The sequence below is a fragment of the Syngnathus floridae genome, chromosome 2, assembly GCF_059516105.1.
Source record: "Syngnathus floridae isolate MCC-2025c chromosome 2, RoL_Sflo_1.0, whole genome shotgun sequence".
Taxonomy (NCBI): domain Eukaryota; kingdom Metazoa; phylum Chordata; class Actinopteri; order Syngnathiformes; family Syngnathidae; genus Syngnathus; species Syngnathus floridae.
Window position 1 is genome coordinate 23,543,212 of NC_142414.1, and position 13,416 is coordinate 23,556,627.

General features: G+C 40.7%; 1 protein-coding gene across 1 annotated transcript in view; it reads left to right on the forward strand.

Moving 5' to 3' along the window:
- Nucleotides 1-13,416, forward strand: part of LOC148402680 (plexin-B1-like) — a 37,414-nt gene that overhangs the window by 19,665 nt on the left and 4,333 nt on the right. Inside the window, exons 6-33 of the mRNA XM_088368883.1 lie at nt 1,001-1,129; nt 2,488-2,588; nt 2,683-2,815; nt 3,062-3,218; nt 3,716-3,824; nt 4,122-4,230; nt 4,473-5,231; nt 5,795-5,893; nt 6,016-6,138; nt 6,448-6,541; nt 6,667-6,836; nt 7,109-7,260; nt 7,328-7,433; nt 7,831-7,967; nt 8,065-8,238; nt 8,572-8,791; nt 8,875-9,117; nt 9,530-9,706; nt 9,898-10,046; nt 10,155-10,255; nt 10,329-10,546; nt 10,661-10,839; nt 11,383-11,449; nt 11,682-11,828; nt 12,100-12,274; nt 12,424-12,527; nt 12,713-12,797; nt 13,213-13,385. Of these exons, the coding sequence (XP_088225009.1) occupies nt 1,001-1,129; nt 2,488-2,588; nt 2,683-2,815; nt 3,062-3,218; nt 3,716-3,824; nt 4,122-4,230; nt 4,473-5,231; nt 5,795-5,893; nt 6,016-6,138; nt 6,448-6,541; nt 6,667-6,836; nt 7,109-7,260; nt 7,328-7,433; nt 7,831-7,967; nt 8,065-8,238; nt 8,572-8,791; nt 8,875-9,117; nt 9,530-9,706; nt 9,898-10,046; nt 10,155-10,255; nt 10,329-10,546; nt 10,661-10,839; nt 11,383-11,449; nt 11,682-11,828; nt 12,100-12,274; nt 12,424-12,527; nt 12,713-12,797; nt 13,213-13,385 (4,590 nt within the window). The remainder of the gene's footprint in view (nt 1-1,000; nt 1,130-2,487; nt 2,589-2,682; nt 2,816-3,061; nt 3,219-3,715; nt 3,825-4,121; nt 4,231-4,472; nt 5,232-5,794; nt 5,894-6,015; nt 6,139-6,447; nt 6,542-6,666; nt 6,837-7,108; nt 7,261-7,327; nt 7,434-7,830; nt 7,968-8,064; nt 8,239-8,571; nt 8,792-8,874; nt 9,118-9,529; nt 9,707-9,897; nt 10,047-10,154; nt 10,256-10,328; nt 10,547-10,660; nt 10,840-11,382; nt 11,450-11,681; nt 11,829-12,099; nt 12,275-12,423; nt 12,528-12,712; nt 12,798-13,212; nt 13,386-13,416) is intronic.

The window sequence follows — 13,416 nt, forward strand, 5'->3', positions numbered from 1 at the left end:
TTCCAATCATTCCATCCTTCACAGTATTCCAATATACACAGACGCGCATAGCTCTATAAATATGTTTCCAATTTTTGTCATGTGATTGTTGGCCACTTGAATGTTATGCATTTTTGAGCTGATACTATAAGATGGAAATATATTTTTCTTTGCGTTGGAAGCTACTACTATAAGATGGAGATATATTTTTCTTTGTTTTATCCAGAAATCAAATTCCAAGTGTAAGACCACTTTTGTAACTGCTGAGTATCACCACCTGAAGAGCGCTATTGACACTCATTTGATAAGGAGTCTTAAAACTGATGTGCAATATTTAATGAATGCAGACAGATTGATTTTATAAAATCTGCATGAATACTTCTAAACCACCAAACACTACAGAGCAACTTTCGCTGCCATTATGTGTTGAGTGCATCCTCATAATGGGTATTCTGCTCACAGTAGTCACGTGCCTCCGGATGGAGAGGCAAAAGAAAAAAAAATACCACTTCTTCTAATCTCATAAACATGAGGTAATATGAGAGTTTGAAGGCTGGGGAACCACTTGAAACCAGAGGTGTCTTCCTGTGCTTATATTGGATTTTTCAATGTGCTAATCACATTCATAACCACTTTGGTTGCGATCCTGCACAAGTTTAATTGGGTTTAGGTTTGAGCTGCGTGTTGCACAAGAAGTTTCTTTTATTTTACTTCATTTTAATGCTGTAGTTTTTTTCCAAACTTTACTTTTAATGTATACACTTAAATTATGTTTATTGCTGCCAATCATATCTGTTTTGCATTTGCTATTTGTTATCTTCGGAAAATAGACCCCGTGAGTTTCTGTATTTTCTTAACTGTGTACAAAACAACTAGTAATTAAAACTCTCAAATGTTTATCAGTGTGCTACAACAAAAGAATACTGCACCTCATGATTTAAGTGTCTCGGTCATTGAGCGATTACTGATGTTCTATCCATCTACTGTGCATTGTCTACCAACCTCTGATGTTCTTTCTCAGGTGTATCTGGGCCAAGATGGCCAAGTGGAGGTGTATGCCAATGTGACTATCCAGCCCAACTCCTCCATTAACCGTGACCTTTTACTGGATCAGAAAGGCGCGCACATCTACATCATGACCAAAGCCTCTGTAAGTTGCGTAAGAGGATAGGTACACCTTCAAGAGTAAATCATAGTATTCAGCAAGTCTTCTTTCACTTCTTTCCTGTTACCTTTTTCAAATAACGATAGTTAATCGTCTACGAGGGCTATCCGTTTGTTGCACACTTCTATCAATTTCTGCAGGTGTTTGCATTTTTAAATGATCATTTCTACAACAGTCCAAGGAAATCACAATGTCATCACTGGTGAGCTATTTTTAGAATGTGGTTCTTTGGGGGCTTTCAGATGGGCACCATGTGGCTAACCCCTGGTCTATAGTTTTTAGCGTGGGGACCTGAAATTTATTTGTCGTGATGAGTAGATATGTTTCGTTTGGTCTTTAATCATTTGAATGGGTGGAACTTTATTTGTCAAATCTTATTGACTTGTGGTGTAAAATCGCTTTCTATTTGAAGCTGCTCCTCTAGCCTGCCATGACGCATATTTTGAGGTGGGTGAAATTGGCATCAACAAATTGAAATTCTTGTACTTGTGCCCTGTAGTATAAATCAAGCCCTATTTTCTCAAGGTTGGACACAGTTCATATGCATTTTGTTCCCTTGGATCCAGAGAAAGTTTTGGATCTGGATGAAACTCAAATCCCCTTTTAGGTATTAAAATCCTAGACTTTTGCTGCTTATTGATTTTGCAGGTGAAAAAATCTTGGCTCTCTTGGAGTGCTTTTGTTTGAAATAGTTTAACAGCTGTAGCCTTTCCAGAGTGGTGGCCTGTCCATTCAACCACACACCCAGATGTCTCAATGCACAAGCCTGAACATGGGCTGTCATTCATCAGCACACAATTGATTGTTTGTCACATTTGTCCATGCGTTGGTACTTCCTCAAGCTGCGTTGACCGTAGAAAAAAGTAGCATGAAGGATTACAAGGCAAAGAGCATAATGGCTAAATGAGAGCAGCTGGCAATCAAGGTCAAAGATCACTCACCTTCTGTTGAAAACAACAATCAGCAGGAGGTGTGGGGGTCAGACAACAATAGTATTAATCAGAGAAAGTGGCCCTTTTTGTGAAGGCACACTCCCTACAGAGTGTCTGTGTGGGAAGCTGTGAGATGGGGCTGTATGGGAAAGTGCTATTCAGGAGTTGGTTTATCTGACTAACGTCAAAGTAATTACTGCAAATACTCATGCCTTTTAATTTTTTTTTTTTTTTTTTGCAGCCACATCCTTTTGCTATACTAACCCTAATCCTATACATCATTATAGATTTGCAAATTTTTAAAGAACGTTTTGTAGGATTAACCTTTCCAAGTTGTTTCCTCAAAGGTTTATGTTTATATACTTGAGGTTTTGAATGAATGTTACTGGATTGGACGTATTTGACCTTCAGGTAGAGAAGCGTCCTGTGGCAGAATGTGGAGATCATCTGGACTGCCAGTCTTGTCTGTCTGCCAATGACCCGTACTGTGGCTGGTGTGTCCTGGAGGGACGGTGAGTCTGTTTGTGAAGAAATGAGCCACAGTGAAATCACGTTCTCTTGTTCTTTCCTTGTGTTCGTCTCTGACAACTCACATTGCTACTTCAGGTGTGGACAACGTTGGGAGTGCCGGCGAGGGTCAGTCAAGGGGCAGTGGTTGTGGAGTTTCAACCGCACGCAGCAATGCCTCAGCATCCAGCATCTCAACCTGTACAACATCAGCCGCGGGGAGAAAACAAATGTAATTTTGGGGTAGAGGAAGTAGCATTAATATGAATGCTAAGTATAACTACAAAATATCCAAACCTAGGCTGCTTTGAAGCTTTGCCGTTTATCCTTAATGCTCCACCATGTCTCATCTAATCTTTAGTCAATTACTCGTAGTGACAATTTCATTGTTATTCAAGTATTACTTTTTTTTTCATTATGCCCATTTTCAAGGTTGAGTTACAGTAAAAATACTGATCAATATTTTCTTCTCCCACAGATAACAGTGTCAGTTGAAAGACTACCTAGTTTAGGAGAAGGCGAGACCTACTGTTGCTTCTTCCATGATACAGAAACTCCTGCCTTGTTCACTAACACGGGTGTTGTATGCCCCACCCCTGATGCAAGTAATCTACCCGCCATTGGGCATGGAGACGGTGAGCTTCAGCTTGTGTCCACATGTATATGGCTATATTTTATAAGCACATTTCACCACCCCGACACAGGGATTAAAATATCCCAGAAAAGTATCTTTAAAAAAAAAAATGAAAAAAATTCAAGCCTTTGAGGGAGCAATGTCATGCAAAATCAACTTTTTGAGCTTTTAGACGTGTTAAAATGCAAATTCAATCTCAGAGGTGGTGCTTTTCTCCATTTACACTTCTTTGGGCATTCTTGATAATTCCTCCTCTCTAAACATCATCCAAGAAAATGACCGGTTCCTTATGTTGTGATGTCACAAAATGATGAATTTGTAGTTACTTATAAATGCAAACTGCAGAAAAAAACCATATATTTTTTATGTAGGTTCTTTGAGCATTATCTTATTATATTTTCCCATCTTATATCAGTACATATATCAGTTATTAATCAAGTACACTTTGTTTAGTTAATATAGCAATTATTCTAATTAAATGGTTCTGTTGTCATCCAGAGTTCGTGATGGTGATACTTTCCCTACGTTTTCTAAACGTAACGGTAGCAGAGACAGAATTTACCTTGTACGACTGTGGCCTTGTGCAGAAGCTCTCTGAACGGAGGCCGTGAGTATCAACGCACTCGCGCCCGCAGACATTCACACACATGCTGCATGTGTCACCAGAACACAATGTCATAAATCATGTGCTGTCTTGCCTGAGTGAGGCCGACAACGCTTTCGATGATGCATTTGTTTTTGTAACTCTGTGTTATCGATAGCATTTTCTTCTCTGGGTAGTTATTAGTGATTGAATATACTATTAAGTCCCATAAAGTGTTATAAACCATATGTTGTCATAGATGTGTATATAGATGAGGTATTTTGCTTTAACATATTTTGTGTAATATTATTTTCCCCTCAGATGTCAAGGGTGTGTTAGCAGTCGCTGGGGGTGTAACTGGTGTATCCATGAGCATGTCTGCACCCACAGACACACCTGCAGCCAAGGAGTCACCATCTACAATCAAAATGTGAGTCAACATTTATGGCCATGCCCTGTCTTGTATCACTGACTTGCATCACGCCATACATGTACGTTTCTGTGCCTTGTCTTATTTGCTCCGCCTATGTGTACGTTTTTCATTTCCGGTCTTGCTTTGTTATTATTTTGGATTCTTCAGTCAGTCTTCTTGTTTATCCTAATTTTGTACCCCCCCTGCCTTTTTTTTCTTGCCCTTTCCTGCTTGCTCGTTTGCGCTTCTCCATCAACAAGTTCAAACCGCCGACACCCACCATTCCACCACCCACCAGAAAACAGACTACTTTAACTGTGATGACTCCGACAACAACAACAACAACATCACCAACAACAGTGACAGTGACGCAGCTGCCACTCAGCATGACTCCTGCTACGACCACTGCAGCTGCCACCGCAACGGCAACCCCTCCCACTCTTAACAGCGAGTCCACGGACACCACAAACCACTTCATCGGGACCTTCAACCAGGCCACCAGTCTCCACTCAGATGCCAGCGTCACAGACAGCTTTGTCTTTGACATGCTCACTACTACTGATGGAAATGTGGCCACAACTAGACATTTTTCAGAGGAGGAGACTGTTGATTGGCTGATAGAAAGTGGCGAGAACGCTGGCAACACGTCTAACACGACATTCCTTAGCAGTACAATTGGGCCCGTAGACTCTGAATTGGGCCTCTTAGAACCCTCCGGTGAGGCAGCAGGCGCTTCCTCTGGTATAAGCTCAACCACATCCGGTGAAGTTGCAACTTTGTCAGACATTGCTGGCAGTGACTTGACTGAGGAAATCTCAGTAATAAGCTCTGATAGAAGTGATACTTCTCCATGGGAGTGGGAGAGGCCCGAGGGTGGAGTAGACAGGGACAGAGTCCCCTTTTTTCTGACAGGTGCAAATGAAAATCTCACCTTTACACAATCACCTGACGTGGTTTTTGAGCCCAACTCTGACTCTGATGAAAAATACCAGGCAGATTCCTCTCTTTATTACTTAATGGTGAGTTCAGAAGCTGTTACCAATAAATTGAACTTAAGCCTTATAAACCTCTAATATTTAATAATTGAAACAATTTGTCCCATTGGAAATCAAAAGAAGAAACTGAAATACCGAGTTGACATAAATTCATGGATATCGTTACCAATGTTAACTATGTAACTGTCCACAGAAACACGAGTGTTTGAAAATGCAACCATTTTGATTCAACACTACAGACAGAATGTAAGGAGATGCACTTTTGTGTGAAATGCAGTACCAGTGAACTCAACGTGACACTCTTATTTATTTATTTATTTATTTATTTATTTATTTATTTATTTATTTATTTATTTATTTATTATGTTTTTATCTTATTTCTGGTCACTGAATATGGACCTTTTTGGTACAGTCTGGCCAAAACATCCATTTCAGCACCATCATCTCATCAAATAGCCTCACAATAAGAAGTATTAACCCAACATATTTCTTTACTGCTTTACTGCCTGCCAATCTGTATTATTATACGGACTATTTTTTTCCTATTTTTATCCAGGGCATGTGTTTCACATTGCATATTTTTCCAGGACTGTCCTTGCGTGGAGAAAGTTCAGGACTCCTTCCTCCTTCCTGTCAATGTTGAAAGGAAGATTACACTAGTGGGACAACACCTCAACCTGTTTCAGGTACATAGTTTAACCTTACAACTATTTTAGCAGGTGGTTTGTTATTTAGGTATATCTATTTCTCAATATGTCCCTCTCAAAGTTTTAATTAAGTTTTTCATTCAAAAACTGTCCACATTTAGGATGAAAATCTGGACTACGAGTGCGTGCTGGATGTTGAGAATCAGTCAGTAGTGGTTGAAGCGTCTGTGGAACCGGATGCCAAGCAGCCCTCAGTTTTTTTGATAACCTGCAAACCACATCAGGTCAGCATTTTTTATTTGCCAAAGTTTTTTTTGTTTTTTTTGCTATGTACAGCGCATACTTGATACCTAAACTTCTAATGGATATGTTTCAATGTATCTAAATCCAATCTAAACAGCAAAACCAAAATAAAATAATAATAAAAAAGAAATTATCATGAAACTACTTTCAATATACTGTTGTGTTTGCATACATTTTACACCTTTACACCCTCCCAGACAGACCGATCACATTAGTGCCTTGTTCCTGAATTTGCATATTAGCCTGTATAACTCAAAACATGCTACATTGTTTTATTGCTTATTTTTCAGTTTGCTTATTCTGCTTTGATGGAGGAATACCCAGCCATGATCAACGTCAGAAGGAAAGATAACTTTCTCATTGACAGTGCTGATGACCTTTTCGGTGGGGACTAATTTCTCATGTGGCACAAGTTATCAAACACCTTGGCAACCTTCCACACAGAATGTTCCAAATATAACAATGAATTTTTTCCCCTCACTGACCTCCCTTTCTCTCCCTTGCTTCAGTGACTCTGTACAACTGTTCCGTGGGGAGATCCGACTGTAGTCGATGTCGTACGGCCGATCCAAAGTACGGCTGCGTCTGGTGTGGGAGTTCTTCCACCTCCCACTGCGTCTACCATGGGTCCTGCACCGACGATGTCAAACACACTTGTCCTGCCCCTGTCATTCATTTTGTAAGGCTTGTTTTATCCTCTTTGAAAAAGAATACAAACGTCAACAACTGTTTTCAAGGCGTTTATCGGATATATAATATTAATGCGTGCAAATATGTATTTGCTACTGAATTGTTTCCACCAGAGATGAACCTGGTTGCCTCTCTTCTGGATACCCATCTTGACACATCTGAGCTATTATATTATTAAGAGGAGGCTTTTGTGTGTTGTGGTTAATATGATCATGTGTAAATGAGAAAAGCTGTCGATACATCTTTTGTCTTATGTTTCAGTTGGATCCTGTGTCTGGCCCTGTCGAGGGGGGAACGTTGGTGACTATTTCAGGCTCCAATCTTGGCCAGAGGGCTGAAGACATCCTCAACTCTGTCACACTTGCTGAGGTTCCCTGCAGTGTCATCCACAGCAGATATGAGATCTCCTCAAGGTGAGTAATGTATGCCAAAAGATGAACTAGGATATGCGTGATTGCTTCTTACCCCTGTGTTGTGCAGGATAGTGTGTGAGACCACAAGCAGCAGGGGAGAGAAGAGGGGACAGGCCTCTGTCAAAGTAAGGGGAGGAGGACTTGGTGTGTCTGGCCAGACCTTCAGCTTTCAGGTAAATACAAGTTTGTGAAAATATGCTTGAAATTATTCTTTTAAGAATATTATTGTGTGTGTTGCTACGTCTGTTTTATTTCTTTAATTTTGTATTTTTTTTTTTGACAAGGTGACACTTAGAATTATATCTCGTGAGTAATCTGCTTTTCAATCAAGCAGCTCATCTTCTTAGTTGCATTAACAGGAAAAGGATGCCAGCCTCTAATTAATTAGCACAAAGTGATGAGCAAATTTATGGCTGTAGGCTGCGAAACGACCCTCCGGTGTTTCCCGCTGTCTCGTTTATCTTGACAGTAAATCACCCACATGGCTGTAAATTAGTGGATTATTGAAACATGCAGTTTTATTTTCTTTGTGCTTTCTTCTCATGCTGTATTTTTATTACTCATTGCCAGGATCCCATACTAAGCGGTCTCTCCCCCCAGAGAGGGCCAAAAGCAGGGGGCTCTTCTGTCACTATCAAAGGTCGCAGCCTTAAGACGGGCCACCCAAATGATGTCAGCGTCCTCATCGGAGGAATACCATGTATGGTGTAAGTGTCACACTGTCATTATTCATGCATTCTTTATTTTTGATGTGTAAAGCTTTTTGTTTGAGCGGCTGTTCAATCGCAAGCTGTCTTTGTTTAGGATAAGCATCGAGGAAGATCAGATCTGCTGTCTGACAAGAGGCAGTAACAGGACAGGCGAACATGGCATCATAGTGCGATTTGGAGGCGCTGAACGCCATCTACAGGGTGTTGTTTATCACTACACGCCTAACCCTAACATTTCCTGGGCTGCACCGTCCAAAAGTTTTCTCAGGTGCTTCACACTTCAAACAAAAGACATTTAGAATGTTGTTGTTGTTGTTGTTGTTTTTTTACATTAAGTAGTGCACAGAGACTGGATTTGAAAAGATCTACACTGTTGTATTAAAACTAAATTGATAATTTTATTAATTGTCATCACATTTTGAATAGTTTTTTTCATATCCAAGGAATATAATACAATGAAGCTCCATGCAAGGATTTCATGATTTTCTCAACTTTTATTGAGATGAAGCATTGAACACTGAAGCATTTTTTCAAGTTTAAATGTCAATTTAATGATGATATATTTAAGTTCATCTTTCGAGCATTTCCTTTTTCCTTGCAGTGGAGGCAGAATCATCAGAGTGTCCGGTCAAAACCTTGATGTGGTTCAAGACCCCAAAATTCGGGTCACCCTCAGCCCGCCTGATTCTCTTCCTCCCAGGAGGAGGCGTAGCACAGGTCGGTTGAAAGAAGGACGAGATAAAAAGACGCCACTCAAGCGACGGCGGAGGATCATCCCAGAGGCGGACTGCTCTCAGGGTGCACTTTGCCATGTGAAGCAGGTATGTGTTAAAAATCCTTCCCTTTTCTACAAATAAATATTTATTGTCTATTGTTTCTTTATTCTGTCCAATCCATACTGCAGTACGAATCCCACTGTGCAGTGAACAGTTCCTCCCTCATCTTGTGCCCGACGCCGGCTGTAGGACCGGAAGCCAGGAGAGCTAGGGTCAAAGTTCATTTCCTGCTGGACAGTCTTCATTTTGACTTCAACACTGTGGGCAGTGAAGCATTCAGCTATGAGCCCAACCCAAAGCTGTACATGCTGAATCGCAATGACCCCGACAAACCGTACCACCACAAACCTGGCAGCATCATCTCTGTTGAGGTGTGGAATGATGACACAACTTACAGACTGTGAATTAGCTGAGGTAGTGGTTAGCAGTGGTTAGTTTGGATCTCTGCCTCCAGTGTGACTATTCGGTGTTTTCCTCATGCTGTGGGTCTTTCTCCCACTTTCTAAAGTATGCATGTTAGGTTCACTGAGGATTCTAAATTGTCCACAAGTGTAAATATGAGTGTTTGAATGTTTTGCAAATTAGTTCAAGGTGTACACTGTGTCTCAACTGAATTCAGATGGGATAGAGTCTAGAACATTCATGATTCATTTATTGTTTTGTGTTTATATAATTGTGTTCTATTTGACATAGAGCTAACATCTTTTCAGTGGAAACCTATCATTGCCATCAAACTCTGAGCTCTTGTGTGAGTTTACATTTTCCGCAATCATTTCACCTTAGGGAGAGAATCTGGACCTGGCCATCCAAAAACATGAGGTCCAAGCTCGGATCGGGGACGGCGTATGTTCAGTGAAAACCCTGACCCATAACCATTTGTACTGTGAACCACCAGCCAAGCAGCCATCAGTACGCAGCAGCCAGAAAATGGAGGTTATGGACAGTCTGCCTGAGTTCACTGTAAGTAAACGAGTACCTCAACTCCATCTGTCCAGACTTCCACCACAGATTTATGATGAATCTTGGAGTATACGCATCAAGCAGTATTGTGCAATTGTCATCATTTTGCTGAGCGCTTTACACAGTAGACAACTTGCCCTGTATGAATGGGCCATGAGACTTAACAGTCTTTCTGTAATTTTGTTTTCTAGGTCAAAATGGGGAACATGAATTTCTCCTTGGGTAAGGTTCAGTATGACAGCCATGCCATGTCCATATTTCCCTTGGAGGCCCAAGTGGGAGTAGGGGTGGGAGCCTCAATAGTGGTTCTCATTGTGCTCATAATCGTCCTCATTTACAGGTAAATATCAATATCCATGCTATTCGGTAGGTTGCCCACCTTGAAATCTTTTTTTTTTCCATGTAGCCCGGACTTTGCGTCATCATTATTTTATTTGTTGATTGCCAGGAAGAAGAGCAAACAGGCCATGAGGGACTATAAAAAAGTCCAGATCCAGTTGGAGAATCTGGAGACCAGTGTGCGAGACCGCTGCAAGAAGGAGTTCACAGGTACGAAGGTTGACATTCTGGTATTGTTTCAAGAGCTCCCATTTTTTTATTTACTTTTTCTTACTCCCATCAGACTTAATGACTGAGATGATGGACATGTCCAGTGATTTGGTGGGATCGGGGATTCCCTTCCTGGAATACAAGGCCTATGCAGAGCGCATTTTCTTCCCAGGCCACCAAGAGTCACCACTGAGACAAGATTTGGATGTCCCGGAGAGCCGGAGGCAAACTGTTGAACAAGGGCTAGTTCAACTGTCTAATCTGCTCAACAGTAAACTGTTTCTCACCAAGGTCAGCCTCAGTCCTGCATTTGTATTTTTGGTTACTTTGTTACATATAGAGCAACAACCACCAACACGTGTTATATTGTGTAGTTAATGCAGACATTCACTACTTCCCTTGTAGTTTATTCACACACTGGAAGCCCAGCAGACCTTTTCTCCAAGGGACCGGGCCTATGTGGCCTCTCTGTTGACTGTGGCCCTCCATGGTAAACTGGAGTACTTCACAGACATCCTGAAGACTCTACTTAATGATCTGGTGGAACAGTATGTGGCGAAAAACCCCAAGCTCATGCTTAGGAGGTCAGAAGTTTCTTCAGCATTTATGAATGTTTATTATTGTATATTTTAAAATTATTCAGGCGATCAATTTAACGCATAATTTGGATTAACCAGAGTCAAAAATTCAAAGAATTTTTTGAGAAGGCAGCACAGTTTGTTCCAACAGGTTGTGTGAAGGAGATGTGCAACTAATGCAGGAGATTCCTGGATTTTGAATTTCTGTTTTGAGTCAGCTTTATATGTGTTTTATTTAAGTGTTTTTGTATTGCATTTTTGAATAATGACCTGGCCTGATTGGTTTGCTGTGTGCTTGACCTTTTTTAATTAGAATTTCATTTTTAGGAAGCACACTCCACCAATAAAAATGTGGATTCAACTGATTAGTCATGCACTACAATTTTGAGATGTCCTAGAATTCAAATTCTTTATTTGGGACCTTTATCAGATATGAGATTAAAATGTGATTGATTAATTAATTAATTACAAATCCTGTAACTAGTAATTAGATTTTTTTTCATCACCCTACAATACCAACTACTATTCTGCATGTATTTTTTCTCCTAGAACTGAATCTGTGGTTGAGAAGCTCTTGACAAACTGGATGTCCATTTGCTTGTTCAACTTTTTGCGGGTATGTAGCAGGATAACAGCATGTTAAAGCTTCACATAGGACATTTGTTTGCTTCTTCTTTTGAGTACATGGAATACAGCTGGAAATTATTGCTTCTCATGATGACTGAATGGTTAGTCATGGCTCTCTTGAAGGTGGAAATACATTCCATTCAGTACAATCAGTGAATGAGTCTTGAATTAATTTGGTTGCATTTTGACATTGTTGACCCTCCATATTAATTCCTGGACAGGAATCAGCAGGGGAGTCGTTCTACATGCTGTTCCGGGCAATAAAGCACCAAGTGGACAAGGGACCCGTGGATGCTGTGACAGGAAAAGCCAAGTACACTTTGAATGACAACCGGCTGTTGCGAGAGGATGTCGAGTACCGCACCTTGGTCAGAGCACATACTTACAGTATAATTAGTGTGCACTCTTCCTTTTTGTAACATTTGTTCTAATCGTAAGAATTGTTACAAATTGAGGCTCAATCCACATGTGACTATGGGTCTGTTTTGATACTTGATACTTACTTTTATGTTGACTCATCTAGTGTTGCAATTAATTCATCAAATTATCAACTCTTGAAATACCTTACTTTAACATGACAAGGTCGGGATTTCTCTTCCCTTCCTCAGAAATGCTCAAAATTCCATTCTGTCAATGCAGACCCTCAATGTTGTCATGCCAGCGGCTGCTGCCAGTGGAGGAGCGTCAACTCCCACGTTGCCCGCCAAGGTCTTGGACTGTGACACCATCTCCCAAGTCAAGGAGAAACTTTTGGACCAAACTTGGAAGGGGACATCTATCTCCCGGAGAGCACATGCTGACTCCTTACACCTTGGTAAGTTTTGTGTGCATTGTTAGCAAAATAGTATACACTACACAAAAACACTTGAGGTTCCTGCCCCTATGGAAAGTGCAAATTGCTTTCATTCACACAAGTTCTCATATGAATAGCTTTATATAATATGATTACTATTTTCCATCCAGAGTGGCGCTCTGGTGTGGCAGGTCACCTAATCCTGTCAGATGAGGATCTCACATCGGTTGTGCAGGGCTTGTGGAAGCGCCTCAATACTTTACAACACTATAAGGTCAGTCTCAGCCACACGTACATGTTGTAAATGCACATCAGCCTAACATAAGCCTACTGAATACATATGGACAATACTACAAGAAATAGAGCTATAAATAAACATGATGATGCTGTTTGTACCTTTTCTTATATATGCTCTGTACTGAAAATGGTGTGGGGGGGTTTCCCCTTGCGGTGGTGCAGGTCCCTGATGGAGCTACTGTTGCCCTCATCCCCAGAAGCACTAAAAACCACCTCCATGACAGCCAAGATTACATGCCTGGAGAGAGTGAGTCTGTTACCACACAGAAACAGTTGTATACAAATATCCATCCACAAAGGATGCAGCTGCCTAAGAAAATAGGATGAATAGTAAGCACAAGAGGTTGCTGTTTGACTGTATAATTCATGTTAAACACTTCTGAATTAAGACATTGTCACATGATTAGATTGGCAATAGTAGTTACCTATCCACCTATAATTTTTCGATACCTTGTGACTTTTGACACATGAGTAAACTTTAATAAGGTTTTATATAGTTGCAATTATATCTTGTAAATCACTGTACAGTAGTTGAATGCAATTTGCTTACGCACATTTTATCTGTGTTAAATGTTGGAATACTACTACTTTCTTTTTTTTTTTATTCTATTTTTTTTCTTTTTTTATTTATTTTTTTTAAATTTTGTTTCGGCTCCCGTCAGAGACTCCTATGCTGGATGATGGTGAAGACGGCGGCGTTAAACTGTGGCATTTGGTAAAAGCCAGCGAGGAATCGGAGCTGCCCAAACACAGAAGGGGCAGCATGAGGGAGAAGGGCGGTGAGCGAGCCAAGGCCATCCCTGAAATTTACCTCACGCGACTCCTCTCCATGAAGGTAACTGAGTGAACCTTCACAAATGCAAAGC